The sequence below is a fragment of the Selaginella moellendorffii genome, unplaced genomic scaffold, assembly GCF_000143415.4.
Source record: "Selaginella moellendorffii unplaced genomic scaffold, v1.0 SELMOscaffold_59, whole genome shotgun sequence".
Taxonomy (NCBI): Eukaryota; Viridiplantae; Streptophyta; class Lycopodiopsida; order Selaginellales; family Selaginellaceae; genus Selaginella; species Selaginella moellendorffii.
In genome coordinates this window covers 1,080,008-1,103,526 of record NW_003314320.1, presented here as the reverse complement: position 1 = coordinate 1,103,526, position 23,519 = coordinate 1,080,008, and the positions used below count along the sequence as shown (strand labels likewise).

Genomic DNA, 23,519 nt, shown 5'->3' with positions numbered 1-23,519 from the left:
ATGCTAATTAAAGACCGGGTGCTGGATTTTGGACATCACATTGGAAAACCACTTGGTAGCCTTCCAGAAAGCTACCTGCGATGGATGAGCGAGACACTTCGACATGGAAAGTGGGAGATCTGGTCCACACTGGCCAGTAGAGTCCTCAGTGGCAATTGCCAAGTAGAATTAGATCCATCTCAGTTGCACTCCAAAAGCCTCAAGGATGCAATCCAGGCGCTCGAGAGCTGGAACATTCCCTTGGATGCAGCAACGTACGCAAATCTTCTCAAGAAATGTGGAGCCTCCAAATCGCTAGAAGAGGGGAAGTGCGTCCACGGCCATATTCTCCAGCATTGGCGAGGCGATCGCACATTTTTGGAGAACCATCTTGTGCAGATGTATGGAAATTTCGGGGACGTGGTGAGTGCATTCGCAACGTTCTTTCAGATTAAGAAGCCCACCACTATCTCTTGCAACACGATGATCGCAGCATATGCCCAAAACGGGCATGTTGTCAATGCCAAGCGAGTGTTTGATCAAATGGATCTTCGGGACGTTATTACCTGGACTTTGATGATCAAAGCTCTTGCGCAAGACGGCCAGACTATCGAAGCCGAAGACCTTTTCAATCTAATGCCATTTCGTGATATTGTTGCATGGAACGCTATGATCTCTGCATATTCCGACAGCGGGGATCTGGGGACTGAATTTTCCAAAGTCTTGTTTGACGCGATGCCTGCCAAGAACGAAGCCTCTTGGAATGCAGTATTACAATCGCTCGCCTCCAGCGGGCATCTTGATTATTCCCAGCTCCTATTCGATCGGATGCCACAGCGAGATCTAATCACCTGGAATGCGCTCATCGGTGGCTACTGTCGTCTATCGCTGGTAGAAACGGCGCACTGTTTGCTCAACGACGCTCCCCAGAGGGATATCATCACCTGGACACACTTGATCTCGGGATATTCTCTGGTTGGGAATCTCCAGGCATGTCGGGATATCTTCGACCACGTTCCTCGGAGAGATGCCGTGTGTTGGACGACACTGGTGCAGGCATACGTGCGGTCGGGATTTGTCCTCCAAGCCGGGAGTGTCTTTGACAAGATGCCGCAGCATTTCCTGGCATCTTGTAATGCGATGATCCAGGGATATGCCCAAAACGGGTATATCCCCCAAGCAGCGTTGGCGTTTGAGAGTATTCCTGTGAAAAATGCAGTGTCTACCACGCTTATGCTAAGAGCTTACGGAGAAAATCACCTGTGTGACGAAGCTCAAGAACTGTTTGATTGCATGGAGAAAAAGAATCTCCTGCCGTGGAGTGCTATGGTTGACGCATATGCCCAAAATGGGCATATTTACGAGGCGGCTGAAGTGTTTGAGAAGATGCCGCAGAGGGATTTATCTGCCTGGATCGCAATGGTATCAGTTTATGGTGAGAATGGAAGGATTGAAGACGCTTGCAAGGCCTTTGAAGAAATTCCCAGGAAAAATTCTCTGGCTTGGAGCTGGATGGTAGCAGCGTACTGTCAAGCCGAGCACCTCGATCGCGCAGTGGGGATTTTTCTAAGCATGCCCCAGTGGAGTGCCGCTTCTGTCAACTCTCTGATCATCGCATTTTCCCAGAAGGGAGATCTTGGAGGTGCAAAGGCCGTGTTTAACGAGCTGCCTCAAAAAGAGCTGGGGACTTGGACGGTAATGATCACTGTTTACAGCCAACATGGGAGTTTCAGAGATGCGATGCAAGCGTTTAGAGAAATGGACTTGGAGGGCGTCAAGCCCGACAAAGTGGCGTTCGCGAGGATCTTAGAGGCTTGTGGAAGCGCCTGCGAGGGGAAGATCATCCACGATAGTATCTTGGACAGCGGGATTTTGCAGTTTGATCCGCTGGTTGCTATTGCTTTGATCGAGATGTATGCTCGCTACAAGCAGTTCGAGGAATCAATGCTGGTTTTCGATGGGTTGCAGGAGCGAGGCCAGGAAGCATGGTCTGGTATTGTCACGGCTTTTGCTGCAAACGGGCACAAGAGACAGGCTTTGAAACTCTTCCAGAGAATGCACCTCGAAGGCATAAAGCAGGTTCAGTAAGGTAATTAGATGATTCGAAAAGTACTCTCTTACACACTAAAGGCCATAAATTATTCATTCTTTGCAAATTCCAGTGGGAGACCTTTAAATTCATTTCAGGATTTGTCCAGGAAATACTGCTCTGGTGATCATCTTTGACAAGATGATCTTGTCACAAGCCAGTGTCTTTGACAAGATGCTGCAGAGCAGTATTTCCTGGCATCTTGTAATTTGATGATCCAGGGTTGTGTCCAACAAAGCAACCATTGATCAGTGTGTATATGTCCCAAGCGTTTGAGAGTATTAACAAATGTAGTGTCTAGTACTCTTTTGCTAAGAGCTTACAGAGATTATCACCAGTGTGACGAAGCCCAAGATTCTGGAGAAAACTAATCTCCTGCCGTGCTATATGGCCAACATGGGAATTGTTGCGAGGTGGCTGAAGTGTTTGAGAAGATGCCGCCGATGCCACAGAGGGATTCATCTGCCTGGATCGCAATGGTATCAGTTTATGGTGATAGTGGAAGGATTGAAGACGCTTGCAAGACCTTTGAAGCATATCCTAGGAAAACTTCCTTGATCGCGCAATGGGGATTTTTCTAAGCATGCCCCAGTGGAGTGGCGCTTCTGTCAAGTCTCTGATTATCAAATTTTCCCAGTAGGAAGGCGCAAAGGCCGTGTTTGAACTGGGGACTTGGACGGTAATGATCGCTGCTTACAGATAACATAAGACTATCAACTCTCTGTCCATCGAATTTTCCCAGAAGGAAGAGCAAAGGCCGTGTTTCACAAGCTGCCTCAAAAAAGAACTGGGAACTTGGACGGTAATGATCGCTGCTTACAGCTAACATGGGAGTTTCAGAGATGCAAGTGCGAGTGTTTAGAGAAATGGGCGTCAGGAAAAGATTGTTGCAACAAAGATCATCCACAGTAGTATCTTGGACAGCGGGATTTTGCAGTTTGATCCGCTGGTTCCTACTGCTTTGTTTTCAATGCGTTGCAGGAGAGAGGCCAGGAAGCAGGTATTCTCATGGCTTTTTCTAAAGGCGTGAAGCAGGTTTAGTAAGTCAATTAGAAAAGTAGTGGGAGTCAGTCTATAGCTCATGGTCCTTCACGGTCATTCCCATTATAAACGAACAATCTTTAGCAGAATCATTAGGAAAATGTCTCCACCTCTCATCTTGTTGGTTCTGCTTGCATTGCAGACCTGTTCTATAAATTTTCTATGATTCTTCCTCTATGGTTTTGGTCGATGCTCTCTCAGGAGATACAGTCATACTCGTCACAGGCCAGGCACCGGTTCATGCTGTAAATCTCGGAGGATGGCTCGTCGTAGAGGGTTCGCTCTTTGATAACTTGTCCAACAGCGACATGCTGGTAAATTATATACAGATTTCATGTATTTCCTTCTCTCAACCGTGCTGATTACGCCTGATTTTGCGATCGTAGGATGGGACTAAAATTCAGCTAAAATCTTCGAAGACCAATCCGAGTTGAGAATGACAGAGTGTTCTCAGAGTGCCATAAAATATGTACAAAATATTGATGAGAAGGAAAAAATAATATCATATCTCTAATAAGAGAAACATTGATAGGTGCTAGTTATATTGTTATTAAAATATACAAAATAAAGAACCATAATTCGTATATAATAATAATGATAAGATAAAATGAGAAGCATAATGCCAACTCAAGAACAATGTTGTCAAAAGCCTTTCTCTTCCTCTGTTGTGAACAGCCTTTCAAGACTTTGTTGTTCTAGCGTTCCTGACACCAGCCCGTCTGGCACGTCACAAACACGTCAGATTTGACGGGCATCAAAACGGCATCCGATACGCAACTGTTAAAACTGACGACTAGAGGCAAATATTTAAATAAAGTTTAAAACTAGTTATTTTCGGTGTATAATCTGAAAATCGACTGCAAAAATGAATAATTTGCTGTGTGTTCCATGGTTTGCTTTATAGTGGAACTTTATAATTATAAACATTTTTATAATTTATAAACACAAGATTAATCAACCATTAGATGGGAGAATAAACTAGAATATACTAGAAAGTGATTAAGAAATTTTATAGATTATAAACATGTTTATAAATTATAAATACGAAATTAATCTAAATGAATAACAACTGTTAGATGGTAAAAAATTCTAGAATATCCAAGAATATTTCCATAAGTTTGCTTAAGCAAACCAAAAAGAGGAGTTTGAAATATTGATTATAAACAATTTAAAAATCCAGAAAAGTGGAATATGGATGTGTGATGATATTATAGAATTCCTCAGTCGAAGATAGAGACTGTGCAGATGGTTCAATCAATGATCCCTTTAAAGAGTTATTTCATTAATCTAAATTTTAAACCTTATAGCCAATGGATCTTATGGCATCGGAGGAGGAATGACGAATCACGCCTTCTGTAAGATCCTCGATGTCAAATGTCATGCCAACATCCAGATGCGGATGGGATAAAGCTACACAAACACACCTTTGTTCCCTGCGTTAGCACGCGGGCATGGATCTGGTGGTGACGCCTCTTTGATGACAATCCAGCAGCTGCCAACATCACTACCATTATAGACAGACATAAAAAAAAACATCGCTCGATTCAATCCTTTAAAAAATCTAGCCACAATTGATCATTTTGATGATCCATCGCCTTTTCTTCTCATCCTCTGCGACAATGACAGCAACGCTCGGAGAAGCCATCCTGTTTTTCTTTTCGACCTTTGTGCTGATTCCCTGAGCTTGCGAGCTTCCTTTTGTGACTCCATCTCCCAGCCCGCAAGAACCCATAGGATGCATGATGTCATTGTTAATAACCTAATATGATGCCTTTTCCAAAATCTGTATATATTGAAATTTTAAACTAAATATAGATATTAATATCGCACTAAATTCACAAGTTCCATGTAGATAGCTGCGCACCTGTTCTCCTTCACACCCTTCGAAATAGGCCAAGAATGCTAATTTGATGCCTGCTGGCACAAAACCATGAGATTGAGGAAATCCAAACCTATGCAAAAGCTTCCGGATTCTTTAGTGTGTTTTAGAACATCTCTTCCAACTTTCCTCGCGTCCTTGATCTGTCGAGAAACAAGAAAATCGAAATCGCTCAGGAACTTGAAAAGCCATTAGTTTTAAATCTGAGCGTCTCACCTCCCTAGCGTACGCATACCTCTGCATTTACGAGTTTTCTCTAAGCCAGTAAATTTGAAGGTGCCGCTTACAGTCCTCAAAGACGATACGCCTTTGAGCACCATCGTGATCGCAGTGGCGATCTCTGAAGCAACGCTTGGAGGATACGCATCGACGCATCTAATATCTTGAGTGCTCAATTTTCTTACCTGCGTATGTTGGAGCTGTCTTTCTGGTGCTTATTAGTTTTTCCAGTTGTCTGGAAGGAGGAAACAGACCTCTCCCTTCAGAAACTCCATCAGATCGTGGAGTTTATGGTGGGAGCTTGGACATGGTGCAGTGACATCGCCCGATCAAGACCGAAGATCCGCGAACTTCTGAAGAATCCATCTGTAGATTGAAAGAAGATATTTCCTTCCTGCTCACCTGGAGGAAGAGGATGAGGCTGAAAGCTCCAGGCCAGGAAAGAAAACGAAGCAACTAGAACAAAAACCAGGGAAATGATTTTGGTGATTACAAGATGTGAGCTCTTCCCGTTGAAGCGTTGTTAATTGAATAGAATGATTTGCCAAATATATGACAGCTTGGCCGAGTGGTCTTAGGCTCCAATCCTCAAGGGCGTGGGGTCAAGTCCCATAGCTGTCATGAACTTTGTAAATGTTTCATGAGTATTTTTCTGGCTTGGATGCGTCAAGCCGCCGCCAAGCAAATTTGTTTGATCCAAAAAGCTTCCGAATATTCAGTTGAATACGAAACGCCATATCATATACACCTATGCTGAAGTTGGTCAATCCTATGGAAAGAAGATTTTCTCTGCAGACTGCTTTGCAGATTCTCTTTTTCGCGCATGAGAAGCGGGTGGAAGATCTCAAAGTGCCAGGCTGAGCTCCACGATCCGAGGAGAAGCAGCTTGGCTTATCATCCTCCACGTCCGGCAACAAGGCGAATAGCCAGTATCACGGATCAACTTGCAAGGCTGAAAGAAGACCTTGAATACGGTGGGTATGTACTGAAGTCTCCTCTTTCTCGTCACAGATGTTGCTCCACAACAAAGAGAGGTTTTCCAGACATTTACGAAAGTTCTCTTTTGATTTTGATTCTCTCTTTTTTTTATCCAGAGTGCCCCCTCAGTGAAATAGTGAAGAAAATTCTTTGTTCGGAGATTACGACCTTACGACCTTTGCATGAAAGTTGTGGTGATAAGCTTCTTGTATGTCGCAATACTCTTGGCCAAGCATAGCTTCCAACACTTCTTAAATTTGACTATATAATCTACTACAGATTATTGATGATGTTGTCAGAATGCAAAAAGCTTGGAGTGGAGTTGGTAATCTATTTTCTCCTCACCAAACCTCTTTTGCTGAAAATTGTCCACCAATACATCAATTGAAACCTTCTCAAATAGTAACAGTGATTCAGCCTAATCCTATGCTGAAACAAAAGGAATTGACCATGAGCCACTCCAAAGTTCTCAATCCAGTTATAGTTGAGATAACTGTCAAAACACTCAAGGTGCTCCATTTGAGGAATCTCCATAGCATGGTGGAAGTATCTATTCAGGTAAGCTCACTTGGAGGAACTTGGAGCTAGAAATTATAGGCTATAAAGCTAATGTCTTACAAAACTAACCAATGCACCTTGAACACTCATAAGAGACAAGGAAGGAAATGTAAGAGTCAAAGTTTCAGATTGAAGAAATGCTGATATTTAACTATTAACAAAATCAGGACTTTATTTTTCTTACCAAATAAATTAATCCAAAAATAGGTTCCTTCGAAGATTCTAGAATATACTTATTTTTGTGGTATAAAACTAGATCATCAAAGGACTTTTCAGAGAGAGATGTGCATAATCTGGTTAGTTTCAGAAAAAGGCAAGAAATTTGGATTTATTGCTTGGCCAGACTGGAAAATAGATATTGCAAGGATCAAAAAGAGTTTCAACTTCAAAGAGCCCGATGTATTGATTATAAACAACGTGAAAATCAGGGAAGGTTGGACTTGGGGTGATATAGTAAAACTTCCTAGGTCAAAGCTAGAAACTGTGACAATAATAATCGAGACAATCCAAGATCAAAAGTCTAATAAGAATCGAGGATGGTCTTCAAAGAAAGATGATCCCTTTAAGGAATCTTTCTTATAGATTTGTATTTGTTATAGTTATGTCATTAATCGATATTTTACTTCCAACTCTTCTGTAGAAACTGCCACACACCAAGCAGCGCTCCGCAGACAGTAGCAACGATAGAGATAACGAAGTGTCCATGGTGATGTTCCTCAAACGAGCTATAGAACACCCACATAAGCGATGACAAGGTGCTTAACGCACTGCTCGTGATGAATCGCCACTCTGTGGTAAAACCAAGCTGTGCTGTGGGCTTCACGAACGAACGTACCTCGAAAACTCGGGATAGCATGGTCCCGAAGCAGTGGTGAAACGAAAGCAGTCCTCTCAGCACAAAAGGAACGCCCCAGAACAGTCCGTAAGTGTAGACCAACGCTGTGAAAGCTCCGTGCACATCCCGAGCAAAGTCTTGTGCGAAAATCGGGGAAGCCACTGCCGCCGTGGCGTAAAGAAAGAGAGATGCACCAACTTTAATCACCTTGGCTATGGGAAGCTGTGACGCAGAGATCCCGTAGAGGGCAGCAGTGAAAGTCGAGACCCATCGCGCGAGCTGTGACCACGAAGATTTGGTAAACATCCACTTCTCGCTGGTCGCAAGAAAGTGGAAAAATCCGAGCGTGCTCGTGGCTAGCACTGCCACCGATCCGACTGGCACTGGATTTTCGACCTCCTCAGCTTGGACTGCGGGCTGGAAATTCATCGAAAGCAACCAAGACGACCGGCAAGCTTGCGAGAAACGAGACGATGGTCGATGCGATTCCCATCCAGTAAGCCCACGTCGGAGGCTGCGAGACAGAAAGAGCCTGGTCAAAGACGGAGCTGGGGACGATGCTCTCCACGAAAATCCGGGCAATCGAAATCCCAGAAGCAAGCACAAGCAGGAGAGAAACGAAGCTCATTCTCATTCTCATTCTCGCTCGCTCTCTCTCTCTCTCTCTCTCTCTCGTTCGTGGTTTTTTTTTTCTTTTTAGGGATTTCTGCAAGGGAGCGCGTTTTCTTGATCGCCGGGAGCGCGGCTACCCTGCCGGAGGAAAGGTCTCGGCTTTCTTTTGAAGCGCGCTCGATCGGGGCAATGCAGGTGAAATATACGCTCTTGTACTCCTCCAGTGACTGATCGCCGACATCTTCCAATCCAGAAAAGCCTCCGGCGATGGATCGCTCTCTCCGGTAACAGTTTTCCTTTTCTAGTCTTTAGCCCAGACCGTGGCGAGAGCTTCTCCAGCTCTCGTAGTCTGTCCCTTTGGGATCTTTGCGTTCTTGTGGCACTTGATTTCCAGGACGTCCCCTACGCAAGGATAGATCGGTGCTGCCGGGGAGACACTGTCCGGATTCCGGAAGCTCGACGAGAACGAATCGAGCAGCAAAGCCGAGATAGGTGGCGGACTGCTCAGCTGATTTCTTTTACCGACCAGCAGTATTTATACGAAGCGGTACGATTGAGTGGAGTATTCCTGGTCACTTTCTTCTTTCAGGCTTTTAGAGTGTGAAGTTTGAGCCACGACGACCATGGTTTCTTCGTCTTTTACCTCACGACAGGAAGCTCTTCTTGGGACTGCGACACGTCTGATAGAGTAAGCTTTACGAGCTTCGTTAGTGACCAAAGTTTATTTAAATGGCTCCCAGGAACGCGGGGAATTTTTTTTTTCCGGCTACTCGTTGCCAATGTACGAACCAAAGAGAAGCGAGAAGCTGGTTTTACACATTAATGAGGCTTGAAGGACGCGATTGGAGCTCTCTGTGGTGGAAAAGTCACACTTGAATGCAATGTAAGTTTCTCTTGTTCTTTTCTTTAGTTCTTCTCACTGTACGAGGTGCTGGCGCGAGGATAAAGCGGAAATGGACACTAGAGTATGAGAAGAGGAACCGGTGCTCACGATCCAAACATGAGTGAGCTGAACTCACACCTGGATATCAAAGTTCTCGAGAGCTTGACTTCCCAGGATCAAGGAGAGAAGTTCGCGTCCCAGATAACGGACATCACAAAGTAAGCAGCGTACGATCTCTACTCGCCACTAGCAGCTACACAGACGGCCAAGACGGCCGTGACTTCCATCCTCTTGATGCTCTACATTGTTTCGACTATGCAGACGATGCTTATTTCCTGGTCCTGGGAAGAATTTGCGAGCTTGTGGAGACGAAGGAATACGTCACGAGCAAAAAACGCGGACCAGATCAAGGCTGAAGCCTCCGACATCAGCGACTGAGGATGGCGAGGCAACGAAGAGCTCCAGCGAAGCGGTTCCAAAGTCAAGGCAGCAGGAAAAGCGTTTCCACAACGCAGTGCCAGAGGCTTCCAAAGACTTCCCAGAGAAGTCTCATCCAGATCAACGTAGCTACCAAAAGCCTCGGGAATCAAGAGCAAGACATCAGATCTGCTCTGCTCAATGATCTCAAGACGTGCTTGTGGTGGAACGTTGTTTACTGCGTCGGCTACGACAAGTTCAGTGAGGAGGAATGACGAGGATCATGCCTTCTGTAAGATCAAGCTCAAATGTCATGGTGACGTCCAGATGCGGATACGATCGAAGCAGGATTAAATCGCTGTGATACGCCAAACAGTGAGAGAAGAGAAAAAGAAATAGACTTTGTCAGAAGCGTGATCCTAAGTAAGGTCACTTCGGCCATCAGAGGCAGTAGGAACAAATCGAATTAAGTAGAAAAGCTAGCCTTCGTTCCCTACGTTCTCGTCACAAGTGTCTTTCCGATCAGGACATGGCCTTGCCATCGTTAGGCGAATCTACCGTGGCTACACTTGGTTACAGTGTTTACGAGCGAGCGGGCATTGAGTGAGGCTTTTCATCTGCTAACATCACTATAGCAAAGCAACCACACATGAAAACTAATACCGTTTATTAGTAGTAAGCATCATTTTGATGATCCATCACCACCACCTGAAGATTTGCTAATACTCATCCTTGGAGATTCTGGCAGCTTTTGTTGCATTTCAAGAGCCTTTTGAGAGATGAGCTTTGGAAAGACCACCATCTCCAGCAAGTTTCTATAGCCAAGCAGCTGAATCTGCAGGCAACCATGAAGAATGTTACTAATGCTTATAATAATAATACATAATATAGTAATAGTATTCACAAGAGGAGGAGGAAAAGGGATAGTGTTTTGCTTTGCAGTGTTATGCAAGAGGATGAGTAAAGCAATTGGTAAAACCAACACAATATAAAATGGTCTTTTGTACCAATCAAATTGCCTAAACACTAATATTATTTGGTATTTTGGTTTGCTAGTAAACATATTTAGCTACATATTTGTATAGCTAAAAGTCTTTTAAAATGAGTAACTTTTTATTCTTACAAAATCTCAAAACTGGAAACGTCACCTTCACATTCTTTCAAAATTTAAGTGCATTTGCTTTTCTGAACAAACAAATAGAGATATTAGGCATGCTTGATCAATTCAAAGAAACTAATTATTAAAAGCTTGCTAGGTGATGGATTTTGTTTCAAGGTGGCCTCTCTCCATTCCTTGTATTCCAAGCATGTTGTCCTGCCTGGATCTTGTACCAAAACCAAACTAATGCATTTGGAACTTGTAAGTTGTAACAAGCAAATCAATGCCTTCCTACTGACCTCAAGAATGTACAACTTAATGTAGTCCTATACAGATCTGATAATATAGAGAGCAAAAGGAGTCACTAAGAACATTTTAAAAATATTCTGGTACACGAAAGGATATTTTCTTAATTTTTTTGTGGCAATATTTTTATTAAACAGGTATTTTTTTTAAAAACTGAAATTTAAATAATATTTATATCTGAGTGGCAATATTTTTGTAATTTAAAGAATAAATTCACTATATTTAGTATTACTAAATATACAATTACTATTATAAAATCCATTTGAGTGTAACTTTAAAGAATGTCCTTTGTTATTTATAAGTAAAAGTTTATTTATAAATATATATCAAATTCAAATACAATACCAATATCTAGTTCTTTTTCAATATCATAAACCCCTCATATCAAGATATTGCAGTGAATCCAAATTTTAACATTTGGATCCATCCCAAAAACCATAAAATATATAAAATGCATATGTTTATAAGGGATTAAAGACTCACCAAAAGTAGTATATGTATAGGCATTAGTTTATTGTGATGTTGTAAATCTTTTTATTTATAGTATCAATTCTATAATTGAGAATTATATACTTGTAATGATGGTATAATGTTAAGACTTTTAACTTTTGCCTTTAACTATAATGCCCTTGAGTATGTTGCCTTTGCTTCATATAATTATGCATTTGTAATTTTCACATATTTATTTTTTCTCATTTTTAGAATTTCTTGAGAAAGTGCTAATGTTTATTTTGTTGTTATTGTTGTAAAGTGTCCTTTTCAAATTTAAAGCTTCTTTCAACTAAAGTTTAAGACTCCAAATACATCAATTTTACCCAACTAACCGGATAACTAACACTACACAGCATAACTGAGAGCTCTAGAATCAATCAAAAAACTTTTGAAATGCGACAAAAGACACCAGAATCTCCAAGGATGAGTACTAGACTGGTGAAGAGAAAAGCCTTGCATTTTTGTTTCTATGCTAAGGGGATGTAACTCAGATGGTAGAGTGCTTTCTTAGCATGCGAGAGGCACCGGGATTGATACCTAGCATCTCCAACTATTTTCAATCATTCCAAGAGTTTTGACCGATTTTACTGGTGTTGACTATGGTTGACCTCTTGAGGAGCTAAGGATCCACGATGAAGAAGTAAAACCGGATGGTGCTAATTCCCTCCACTGTTGGGTCACTGGATTGCTGCTCTACCGTCTGTGACAAACTGGCTTTTATTCCAGTACCCAGATGGGTTAATTCTTTTGCTTTTGCCTCTGACATTATGGAAACTACTTTGATATGTTGTGTCTGCAATAGAGGCAACCATAATAAGAGACCTCCACCGGCCGAGAAAAAGAATACTGGTAGGCAGGAGCGTGAAGACAACAAGGATGCCATCTACATGACAAAGATAATCCAACTTGCATTTTTGCATCTATCAGTCTCATGCTTTCAGTTGGGCACCGTGAGACTATCAAAACAGCAATGGATAGATATTTATCTCGTGTTTCTTTCCCCAGTTTTCTGCAGAGGAAGTAGTTTGTGCACGCTGATGGCTTGTGTCTCCATGATCCCATTCAATGAGTGCTAAGTTGAAAAACGAGAAAAAAAGAGTTTCGTTATTCAAAGTATGCAAAGTGGCGTGTCACTGCAAGTAGGACATTAGGATTGGAAAGATATCCATTTCTCTTTTTGAAATATCATACCTATACTGTGGAGAGCATTTCGTGATTGAGCGATGCATGTTATCTCAAAGGAAGCAGCGCAGGAATGCGATCTTTCAGGAGCCCGGGTGGCAGATGTGGTGGACGATTCTCCGACTGAGAAGAAACAGCTGGATGCTCACACTCGTGGTTCCCACAGCAATGGTACACTGGAATTCTCCACAAAGTGTCCTGCCAACACTGGCAGTGACACGTAAGTCAGCACAGTGCATGTGTTGTCACAGGGAAGATTGTGTAGAATCAATCTTCAAGGAGATGAGGTTGCAGAGCAAGAAGACAGTAGGTTCTTGCTCACTGACGGTGATCTCACCCAGAGATCACATACAAGGGTTGACTGGTGGAAGTCGCCAGACTTGGAAGTTATGACACAACTGGCTCGGAACATGGATTGGAAGGCAGAGCAAGAACCTACCAAGTTTCGATTTGATGAAGGATTTACGAGCTATCCTCTAGAGGTGACAAGGGAGCAGACGTTGGTGCACCTCCAAAGGCCAGAGAGGTTGCTCGAGACGAAAGGTTTGAGAAAATGTAACGTACTACTTTTGCTCTCTATTCTTGCAGGCGCTCAAATCTCAACTTCGATGAGAAGAAGCAGTACAGGGCATAGTGGCCAGATAAGTTTCTCCAGAGTCAAGAGCATCATAAGCCGGGAATCAAGCAAGTGCAATTGTGAAAGTATGGTCGAAGTCTACACTGCGGCTTGCAACACAGGTTGTTCGACAAGATGGGACGAAGAACAGGATAGGTTGGTCTACCTGGAAAGCAACACTCTCGCCTCACAAATTGTGAATACGAAGCAGATTCATTTGTCGCAAGCAGCCTCGTGGACATGTGGAAGCGTCAGAAGTGTTCGGGAGGACGAAGAAACATGCCTGGAACACGATCGTCATGGGACATGCACTTCTTCTATCGGATGCAACGAGAAGCTGGCCTACCTCCAAACGCTGAGACTTTGCATGGAGCAGCAAAACGTCGTTTCCTGGGATACACCGAGAACAACCTTTGCTCTCGAGCGCTATGAGCAAGCCGGCAGCCAAACGCTCAGACTTTCGTGGTGGCGCTCAAGGCACGGGGCGACTTAGGCGAAGAGGCTCCACTCGCAGATCTGGAAGAGAAATCTGGACGGAATCCACTACTTGCGTGCTCACTCATCACATTCTATAGGAAGTGTGGAGACGTGGCTGCCTCTCAAGAAGTTTTCCGCCCCGAGTTCAGTATTACTCTGGCACTTCCTCTTGCACTACTCATTTGAAGTACCTGGAGAGTGCCTTACGAAGCATGATGTTCGTAGGTACTATAGTTTTTAGTTCATAGTTTTTTTGTTTCATCTTATAGCTAAAACAGCTTGAAGTTAGGGACTTCTAACTAACTCGACCAAAGCATCACGTAAACCAAGTACCTCCTTGTGAAGGCGAAACTGAAGCTTGGCAGTTTCATGAAAAGCTGTGAAGGCTCTGGAGCTTATCTCCTTACACATGGTAAGTATCTTTTTCTTTCAGGGACGGGAATGGACATACAATCTTATTGTGGAGAGGGTATTAGGAGGTGTTACTCATCTCGGGAGCTTGTTGGTAAACTTTGTGAGGAAAATGGAGAAAGAGTGTAATGCAAGATTGACAGAGCCATAAACGAAACCGGAACAAAGATGGTATGTGAAAACAGGCGAAAGGATCTTAGGGGGCACACCATGGTCAAAAGATAAAAATATCAGAGACAATCATGCTCTGGATCATATTTCACGGATGGAAATTATATATCTATGGTGTTTGGTCACTTAAACTTAACTTGAAAACTTGGGACTCAAGCTTCTCCAAGTAGATTAAATGTTACATTCTGTCCTGTACAAATGTACAACTTTGTAACAATGATTCAAGTTCTTTAATCTTTTTTGATTTCGTCATAGAGAGTTGTCCAAAGTAACTTATGTGCTTTTGTCTTGCTGATGCTTGACAAGTTTCTTTGTGCCTTCTTTCCACTGATCTAGACAAGGTCATTGATACATTTAAGTTTCGTGATGGTTGCACGTTTTTCTTCTATTGAAGAATTAACTCTCTCTTTGAGTGTAATTATAAGAAATGCCCTATATTGTTTTCAGTGTAATTTATAGATAAAGTTTATTTTAGTTTCAAATACAGTACCAATATCTATTTTTATCACCTCATGTTTAGATGTTATGATGAATCCAAACTTTAACATTTGGATCCATCCTATGCAAAAGATGAAACATTTCAGAATTTTAATGTTTAAAGAATTATGTGTAATTGCAACTTGGGAATTAGTTGATTATGATGTTGTAAAGCTTCCCATTTATAATATCACTTCCATACCTGAAAATTATATATTCGTAATGATGGTCCTGCTTGATGGTTATTTTTTACTTTTAACTATAATGCCTTTGAGTATGTTGTCTTTGCTTCCTTTGACCAATGTTTATATGTTTGTTGTTTCTCATCTACTAATATGAAATTAAAAAAGATTTAAAGAACTTGAATTACAATTATAAAGTTTGTATATTTTTACAGAGCATGGTTGAAAGAAAAATATAACATCTAATCAACAACAAAATCTCAAAGAAACTTAAGTCCCAAGTTTTAATATGGCAGAAGTTTTGGGGAAAAAGTTCTATATAATAATGTAAATAGGTTTGTGAATAAGCTTCTATAGGTTTAAAGTGACCAAACACTATAGATCCATAATTGGTTTGCTTCAGCAAACTATTGAATATACTTAAACTATGCTTGGAGATTCTAGGATATTTTAATATCTAATAGCTGTTTTTCATTTAGATTAATCTTTTTAATTATAATTTATAAACTTCCCTATAAACACTTTCTAGTATATTTTTGTTTATTCTACTATAATATTAGTCTAAACTATGTTTATAACTATTAATCAATTAAATTACTCAATGACAGCAAATTAATTAAGAGATAAGTATTGTCTCTCATATTTTTTTTGTCTCTGCCAGCTAAGATCCTTTCGCGTCTTTTCAGGTACCATCTTTGATTGACAGCTCCATCAACCTTGCATGCCACTCTTTCCTTGCAAAGTTTACCGACCTCCCAAGAAAAGCTTTTCTCTCGTGGAGCGAGCACGCTGAGGAGTGGATTCCCTCCAGATTTCTCTCCCAGATCTGCGAGTGGAGCCTCTTCTCTGCTAAATCGCCGCGTGCCTTGAGCGCCACCATGAAAGTCTGAGCGTTTGGCTGCGGCTTGCTCGTAGCACTCAAGAGCAAAGGTTGTTCTCGGCAAATCCCAGGAAACGACGTTTTGCTGCTCCATGCAAAGTCTCAGCGTTTGGAGGCAGGCCAGCTTCTCGTTGCATCTGATAGAAGACGTGCACGTTCGTGTTCCAGGCAACCAACGTCGTGTTTCTTCGTCCTCCAGAACACTTCCACGTGATGAATGCATCGGCCTCGTATTCACAATTTGCAAGGTAGACCAACCTATCCTGTTCTTCGTCCCATCCTGTCGAACAACCTGTGTTGCAAGCCGCAGTGTAGACTTCGACCATACTGCCACAATTTTGCACTTGCTTGATTCCCGGCTTATGATGCTCTTGACTCTGGAGAAACTTATCTGGCCGCTATGCCCTGCTCTGCTTCTTCTCATTGAAGTTGAGATTTGAGCACCTGCAAGAACAGAGAGCAAAAGTAGTACGTTACCTTTTCTCAAACCTTTCGTCTCAAGCAACTTCTCTGGCCTTTGGAGGTGCACTAACGTTTGCTCCCCCGTCACCTCTAGAGGATAGCTCAGTCAAATCGAAACTTGGTAGGTTCTTGCTCTATTTTCCAGTCCATGTTCCGAGCCAGCTGTGCAATAACTTCCAAGTCTGGTGACTTCCACCAGTGGACCCTTGTATGTGATCTTCACCGTCCGTGAGCAAGACCCTGCTGTCTTCTTGCTCTGCAACTTCATCTCCTTGAAGATTGTTTGTACACAATCTTCCATGTGCCAACGCATGCACTATGCTGACTTACGCGTCACTGCCAGTGTTGGCAGGACACTTTGAGGAGAATCCCAGAGTGCCATTGCTGTGCGAACCACGAGTGTGAGCTTCCAGCTGTTTCTTCTCAGTCAGAGAATCGTCCACCACAACTTCGATCTGCCACCCGGGATCCTGAAAGATAGCATTACTGCGCTGTTTCCTTCGAGAGAACATCCATCGCACGAGCAAAAAGCATGCGAGCAGCACCAAGATCGCAACCAAAACCCAGAGAAGAAGCTGGAGCAGCGACCACGGCGTCCTCCGAACCACTGTAACTACTGCTGCGGGTGTTGGTGTGCCCACTGCTGCGTCGTGACCCTCGTGACGATGGTGGTGGTGGTGGTGGTGGTGGTGGTGGTGGTTGTGGCGTCCTCCATGGTGGTGACCATGGTGGTGACCATGGTGATGGTGGTGAACAACCAGAGGAGCTCCATCACCGTGATGATGATGGTACACTGCTGCTGCTGGAGCTGGATCGTGGTGGCGAGCATCAGGCGCTGGAGCTAGATGAGCAGGGTGGCCGCGAGCAGGGTGAACGAAAGCAGCTGGCGCTGGGGCTCGAACTGGAGCGTCACCTTGAAGAACTGGAGCTAAAGCTGGCGCTGGCTCGTGGCCTCCTCGAGGATGGTGTCCATGGTGGTGTGGTGGATGTGCTGGAGCTGGAGCTGGAGCTCGCGGGTGTGAAGCTCGGTGATGGCCGCCATGCCAGGGCGCTGGAGCTTGGCGGGCAAGCGTTGGGGCGGCGTGAGCGCGAGAGACCATAGCTTACCTGACGAGAGCTTCGACAATAGAAAAATCCAAGCGAGAAAGATTATAACCTAACCCTTGACTTAGAAAATAAAATGGTACTTTTGGCTTTGTACGAATAGACTCGACTATTTATTTTACAGGAGTAGTGGCATTAAAATCATCATCGATCCTGGCAGTGGAAGCCGTGACGGAATTCCTCCGCATCGCTGGAAGTTATAGATTTTGGGACACAATGGTCATTTGGAAAGAGTGTGGGAATTAACGAAAGATCAAGTCAGAGACCTCTGTCTTTGATTGTAAAAACAATGGTACAAGCTTCTAAGTTTCTTTGTCTTTGCTGGACAAAGCTCGCAACTCATCCAAGGCCGCTCTCATGTTTCGAGCATCTTGCTCCCTCCCTGCCGCCGCAAACATGTTCCCAAGCGTCACATAGAGCCCAGAGTTTTGTGGATCCAAAACCAGAGCGTTCATCCCTGCTCGCTCCCCCCTGCTCACGTCCCCGTTCGCGTTACAAGCCGCCAGCAGCGTGATCCACAGCCTCGAATCCAGCCTCAGCCTCGACTTGAAGATCAGCTCCTCCGCAGCTTCAAGCTTCCCGGTTCTCGCCAGCAGATCGACCATGCAACCAAAGTGCTCCGAAGCAGGCACCACACCAAAATCCCACTTCATCGCTGCGAAGTAGTCCCAGGCCTTGTCTTCCACCCCAGCATGGCTGCACGCCGCGAGAAGGCTGACGAACGAAGCACCGTCGGACCTCAAACCATCTTGCTGCATCCAGTGGAAGAGTCTCAATGCGTCCCCTCCACATCTAGCTTCCACCGCTAGCAGTGAGTTCCAAAGCACGGGATCCTGCTTCTCGGACCTCTGGAACACTGCTCGTGAAGCCTCCAAGCTTCCACACTTCCCATACATGTCCACCAGGGCGCTGGCCACGACTTCGTCCGGCTCGAGCCCGGCTTCCACGACCTGTTCGTGGATCCTGCGTCCCGACTTGAGAGAGGCGAGGCTGGAGCAAACTCCCAGAGCTGCCAGCAGCGAGACTTTGTCCGGTCGGTAACCTTCGAGCAGCATCTGGTGATAGAGAGCTAGTCCCTGGTGGTGTCTTGCATTTTCCGTGGCCGCCGTAATCACCAGGCTCCAGCTTGTTTGAGTCTTCTCTTCCGTGCTCTCGAACATATCGAGCGCTTTGTCGAGCTCTCCCTTGCTCCCGTAGGCTTCGACAAGAGCGTTGCAAAGCCTGACGTTGTTGTCCAGGCTTCTCTGACGAGCAGCAACGTTAAGCAGCGTCATCTCGAGCGAGTTTACTACGGCGGCAGCGCAAGCCAGGGTGAAGCTGTCCGGGAGCACACCTTCCAGCTGCATGCGTCGAAATAGTAGCTGCGCGTCGGCAAACTCTCTGTGCTCGACGCAGGCCGAGATCATGGCTGTCCAGAGAGCTGTGCTCGGCTCTTTCGCGCTCACCCGGTCGAAGATTTCCCTAGCTTTCTCAAGCTTGCCAAGCCTGGCATACATGGTCACCAATGCACCAGCTACAACGTCGTCCTCGTCGTAGTTTTTCTGGCTGGCCATGGAGTGGACACTCTCCCCGATCAGTAGCATTGCCGGGTAGACCAGAGACGAGAGAACGATGCAGAAGCTGGCCCTGTTGAATCTCACACCCTCTTGCAGCATGCTCCTAAAAAGCTCGATGACTCCTTCGTGGCGGCCATAGCTGGAGTAGAGTGACATGATCGCGTTCCAGGCAACTGAGTCTCGCTGTACCATTCCGTCGAACAAGAGCCGAGCATGGTCCAAGCTCTTGCACTTCCCATACATGACGAAGAGTGCTGTGGCGACGACCAAGTGATGCTGTATTCCAGCCTCAAGAACCAGCTCATGAATCCCGGTACCGCTTCTTAGGAACCCTGGAGCAACGCAGGCACTGAGACCAGAGACGAGAGCAGTGGTGTTCGGAAAGATCCCGTTGAGCTGAATCCGTCGAAGAACTGCAAGAGTCTCATTCGAATAGCCATATCTCGCAGTTGCACGAAGAAAACTGCTCCATGGTAGAGACACGTCGTCTCGGCCTTGCAAGATCTGATAAGCAGCATCAAGTTCCCCGCAGCTCGAGTACATGTTGACGAGCGCGATCTCTATCCCAGGCTCGGAATGGAACTCCGTCTCGGCGACCATCCCGTAGACAGCATCACCCTCCGCAAGAGCTTCTAGATCGGTACACCCGTGAAGAAGGTTGACAAACGTCGCAAAGTTGGGATGGAAACCTTGGAGTTGCATCGTCCGAAAACACCGGAATGCTTCCTCGAGCAACACATTGAGGAAGAACGCGGCGATCATCGAGTTCCACGACACCACACTCCTCCTGTGTCCCTGCTCGTCGAAAACTCTGGCAGCTTCTTCCACCGCTCCACACTTCCCATACATGTTGACGACCGCATCGCCAACTTGCGGATCCAGCTCCCCAATCTGTTCCTGGATGTTGGAATGGACGAGCTTCCCCGTCTCAAGCGATCCCACCGCGGCACACGACTCAAGCACGGCCAGGAAAGTGATGGCCTCGGGCTTGAATCCATCGAGTTGCATCAGCCGGAAGACGATGAGCGACATTTGGAAGTTCCCCTGCCTCGCGTGAGCCGAGAGCATAACGTTCCAACTCACGGAGGTCCTCTCCTGGATCGAGTCGAAGACGCTGCAAGCCTCGTCCACGCTGTGGCACAGCCCATACATGTTGACGAGCGTGTTGCCAAGAACAACGTCGGCCTCAAGCCCGGCCTCTCTGACGAGCCTCTGAGCCAACCTGCCAGCCACCAAGTTCCCACAATCAGCACACGCATTCACAACAGCAAGAAAGCTCGTCTTGTCGAGCAACACACCTTCGAGCTGCGTCCGGTGGAAGAGATCGATGGCCTCGGAGAAATGCCCGCTCTCGGCATTTGCTGTGATGATCCCAGTCCATGTCACAACGTTGCTCGGAGAGTGGAACTCGCGGAAGATCCTGCGAGCGTCTTCCAGCCTGCCGCAGATGCGATACATATTTACCAAACTGGTGCCAATGCGATCTTCAATGTCAAAGCCACCGTCGCGAACTAAAGATTCGATCAGCTTCCCTGCGCTGGCAATCCACAGCCCCCTCTTCTTGCTGCCGTCGGTACTGCATTCCTTGAGGATGGTCACCAGCGTCGTGGCGTTGGGCCGGATTCCCTCGTGGAGCATGCAATGGAGTAGCGCTACCGAGGGAAGATCTCGATCTTCTTCTTCCTCGCACCGATGGTGATGCCTGGAGAAGGCGGCGATTACACCATTCCAGACTCGTACGTCCAAGTGGCTCACCTCGTGATCGAAGACGCGCCTCGCTTCACCCGCATTGCCGGATTCCAGGAGGCTCGTCACTCGCTCCAGACCCTGGAAATCCTCTCGCGACAGGAGATTCTTGCCTCTCGGCGCAGTAGCAGGAGAGGACGCGATGCCTCGCGCGAGAAGGCGGTCGGATTTGCCCCTCCGGCGAAGGCGCCCCAACATTCCATTCCACGCGAGATATCAAAATGCCAAGAACCCTATCGCATAGGAGAGGAGAAATATTTTGGCAGGAGGAAGGCGTGCTTCTTTGGGGCGATCGATCCATCGCGATCGTGTCTACAGGGAAGAAGATCCCTCTCCCACTTCTGTTTCATCCATCCACGCTCTGGCTTGAGAGGATTAGGGTTTATCCGGGGTTTTGATGGCAGTGGTGCGCCTCTGCGCTGCGCTCCACACCTTTCCGTCGTCGCATCGCTCCAGGATCGGTGCTGCTGCTCATCCGCTGCCTCTTTGTGCCTCGCATTACTCGCATTTCTCTCCTTCCACCGCCGGCTTCTCGCGATTGGAGAGCTCCAGAGTGGTGAGAATGGCGGCATCGGAGTCTTCTGCCGTGAAGACTGTCGTATCCACGCCAAGATCGACACCAGCTCCAGGTATGATTCGAACTTTTTCTAATGTGTTTTCTCATTTTCTTCTTATCGGCAGGCTCTAAGAAGGCTCTTCTTTCGCTGTCCGACAAGCGCAACCTTGATGTTCTTGCTACTGGTCTTAGAGAACTCGGGTAAGTTTCTATGCTCTCTTCACAAAAAGAAAGTTGTATGCTGAAAGTTGTCGACTAGATATACGCTGATTTCCACTGGTGGTACCGCCAAGGCGCTGGAAACTGCGGGCTTCGAAGTTACAAGAGTGGAAGAACTGACGAACTTCCCTGAAATGGTTGTGTTCTTTTTCTCTCTGGAGGAACTTTGATTGTGAAATGTTTGTTTTTGCAGCTGGATGGTCGAGTAAAGACGTTGCATCCTGCGGTTCACGGAGGCATTCTTGCAAGGCGTGATTTAGACTCGCATATGGACGCTCTCGACACGCACGGGATAGGTGTGCTCATAGTTGCGCTAATCTTTAGTTGCTCCTTGTCTGTACTGTGAAGGCAGGAACCATAGACGTTGTGGTGGTCAATCTCTACCCGTTCTATGACACTGTCACTGCTCCCGGAGGAGCATCGTTCGAGAAAGGTGTTGAGAATATAGATATTGGTGGTCCTGCAATGATCAGAGCTGCAGCCAAGGTTTCATGTTTCATTTGTTCTTTGCGGTTACTGAATTTTGAATTTTCTTTTCATGGCAGAACCACAAGCACGTACTTGTAGTCGTCGATCCTGCAGATTACCCTACGGTTTTAGACAGTCTGCAAGGTAAACTGGAGAATGACGAAATGATCAGACGGAAATTCGCCTGGAAAGCGTTTCAGCACGTCTCCTCTTACGACTCGGCCGTGTCGGAGTGGTTTTGGAAGGAAAACAATGGTGGTAAGTTTTTAGCTGTTTTCTCACTTTGATCCACATGACATGAAGTTGGCGTTTGGCAGATGGTTCTGGTACTCAGTTTCCATCAGAGCTTACGATACCACTGGCACTAAAATCGTCTTTAAGATACGGAGAGAACCCACACCAAAAGGCCGCGTTTTATGTCGATAAATCCATCTCAGAAGTTGATGCTGGAGGAATTGCGACTGCTGTGCAACACCACGGAAAGGTAGTGAATCTACTTATTCACCTCTTATTGACAGTTTTAGCGTGCTCCTTTTGCAGGAAATGTCTTACAACAACTATCTTGATGCTGATGCCGCCTGGAATTGCGTCTGCGAATTCAAAGAACCGACATGCGTTGTAGTCAAGCATACAAATCCATGTGGGGTGGCGTCGCGGCCCGACATTTTGGAGGCCTATCGCCTCGCTGTTGAAGCAGACTCCGTCAGTGCATTCGGCGGTATAGTAGCCTTCAATTGCGAAGTTGACGAGGTTTGCTTTAATATCAACTTTTTAACGTCTACACGGGCTTTTCTATTTCGCAGGCACTGGCACGGGAGATACGAGAGTACATAGCAAAGCGGTATCAGGAAAACCAAACCAAAATGTTCTACGAGATTGTGGTGGCACCGAAGTACACCGAGAAGGGACTCCAGGTCTTGAAAGGCAAGTCGAAAGCACTGCGAATACTCGAAGCTCAGCCAATCAAGAAAGGCCGTCGAAGCGCGAGACAAGTCGGCGGAGGCTGGCTGGTTCAAGATGCCGACGATCTTACACCGGACGACATCACTTTCAGAGTCGGCACAACGAAAGTCCCAACAGAGGCGGAAATGACCGACGCAAAGTTCGCATGGGTGTGCGTCAAGCATGTCAAGAGCAACGCGATCGTGGTCGCAAAGGTCTGTGTTTTTCTGAATCGTTGTTTCTTCGCGTTCCTGACGTCGAATGAGTTCCAGGATAACTCCATGCTTGGAATGGGCAGCGGGCAGCCAAATCGTATCAAGAGCCTGGAGATCGCGATTGAAAAGGCTGGAAGCGCTGTCAAAGGCGCTGCTCTTGCTAGCGACGCATTCTTTCCTTTTGGTGAGTGGTGATGAATCTCAAAGCTCTCTAGTTTCGACTGAGCGGTGGATTTTTTCGTCTCCCGCAGCTTGGAACGACGCCGTGGAAGAAGCGTGCAAGGCTGGAGTGAGCGTCATAGTCCAGCCGGGTGGAAGCATAAGGGACCAAGATGCGATCGACTGCTGCAACAAGTATGGCGTCGCAATGGTTTTTACAGATGTTCGTCACTTCCGACATTAAACAACACCCAAATCTTTGCAAAGATCTACAAAAAATCTAACTAGAGTATTGTTTTGACCAAAAGG

General features: G+C 45.6%; 4 protein-coding genes across 4 annotated transcripts; 3 read left to right on the top strand and 1 right to left on the bottom strand.

The window, feature by feature from the left end:
- LOC9644191 (pentatricopeptide repeat-containing protein At2g35030, mitochondrial) lies at positions 1-2,067 on the top strand. Its single transcript, XM_024688759.1, has one exon. It carries the CDS (start codon positions 1-3, stop codon positions 2,065-2,067), a length of 2,067 nt encoding a protein of 688 aa, XP_024544527.1.
- Positions 2,068-8,284: 6,217 nt separating this feature from the next.
- Positions 8,285-9,833, top strand: LOC9643944. The gene is made up of 5 exons (XM_024688862.1): positions 8,285-8,385; positions 8,444-8,737; positions 8,780-8,878; positions 8,931-9,291; positions 9,395-9,833. The coding sequence occupies exons 4-5, from the start codon at positions 9,158-9,160 to the stop codon at positions 9,693-9,695; spliced, it is 435 nt and encodes a 144-aa protein (XP_024544630.1). The 5' UTR covers positions 8,285-8,385; positions 8,444-8,737; positions 8,780-8,878; positions 8,931-9,157; the 3' UTR covers positions 9,696-9,833.
- A 7,754-nt stretch (positions 9,834-17,587) lies between these two features.
- On the bottom strand, positions 17,588-20,743 carry LOC9644189 (pentatricopeptide repeat-containing protein At5g27110). The gene is made up of 2 exons (XM_002983657.2): positions 20,661-20,743; positions 17,588-20,607 (listed from the first exon to the last, which is right to left on the bottom strand). The coding sequence occupies exons 1-2, from the start codon at positions 20,693-20,695 to the stop codon at positions 17,652-17,654; spliced, it is 2,991 nt and encodes a 996-aa protein (XP_002983703.2). The 5' UTR covers positions 20,696-20,743; the 3' UTR covers positions 17,588-17,651.
- A 142-nt stretch (positions 20,744-20,885) lies between these two features.
- On the top strand, positions 20,886-23,517 carry LOC9644188 (bifunctional purine biosynthesis protein PurH). The gene is made up of 11 exons (XM_002983767.2): positions 20,886-21,280; positions 21,333-21,408; positions 21,467-21,563; positions 21,620-21,722; positions 21,779-21,912; positions 21,972-22,152; positions 22,212-22,378; positions 22,435-22,644; positions 22,698-23,051; positions 23,109-23,235; positions 23,303-23,517. Exons 1-11 carry the CDS (start codon positions 21,049-21,051, stop codon positions 23,452-23,454), a joined length of 1,833 nt encoding a protein of 610 aa, XP_002983813.2. The 5' UTR covers positions 20,886-21,048; the 3' UTR covers positions 23,455-23,517.
- The last annotated feature ends 2 nt before the right edge of the window (positions 23,518-23,519 follow it).

What these genes read in the sequence shown, in the direction of transcription:
- LOC9644191 (XM_024688759.1), top strand. Translation starts at nt 1, where the DNA reads ATGCTAATTAAAGACCGGGTGCTGGATTTTGGACATCACATTGGAAAA.
- LOC9643944 (XM_024688862.1), top strand. Translation starts at nt 9,158, where the DNA reads ATGAGAAGAGGAACCGGTGCTCACGATCCAAACATGAGTGAGCTGAAC. An exon ending in CAGATAACGGACATCACAAA is followed by an intron (nt 9,292 to 9,394) that starts GTAAGCAGCGTA and finishes TCGACTATGCAG; the next exon opens with ACGATGCTTATTTCCTGGTC.
- LOC9644189 (XM_002983657.2), bottom strand. Translation starts at nt 20,695, where the DNA reads ATGCGGGTGAAGCGAGGCGCGTCTTCGATCACGAG. An exon ending in GGCGCGTCTTCGATCACGAG is followed by an intron (nt 20,608 to 20,660) that starts GTGAGCCACTTG and finishes CGCCTTCTCCAG; the next exon opens with GCATCACCATCGGTGCGAGG.
- LOC9644188 (XM_002983767.2), top strand. Translation starts at nt 21,049, where the DNA reads ATGGCAGTGGTGCGCCTCTGCGCTGCGCTCCACACCTTTCCGTCGTCG. An exon ending in TGACGAACTTCCCTGAAATG is followed by an intron (nt 21,564 to 21,619) that starts GTTGTGTTCTTT and finishes TTGTTTTTGCAG; the next exon opens with CTGGATGGTCGAGTAAAGAC. An exon ending in ACGCGATCGTGGTCGCAAAG is followed by an intron (nt 23,052 to 23,108) that starts GTCTGTGTTTTT and finishes AATGAGTTCCAG; the next exon opens with GATAACTCCATGCTTGGAAT.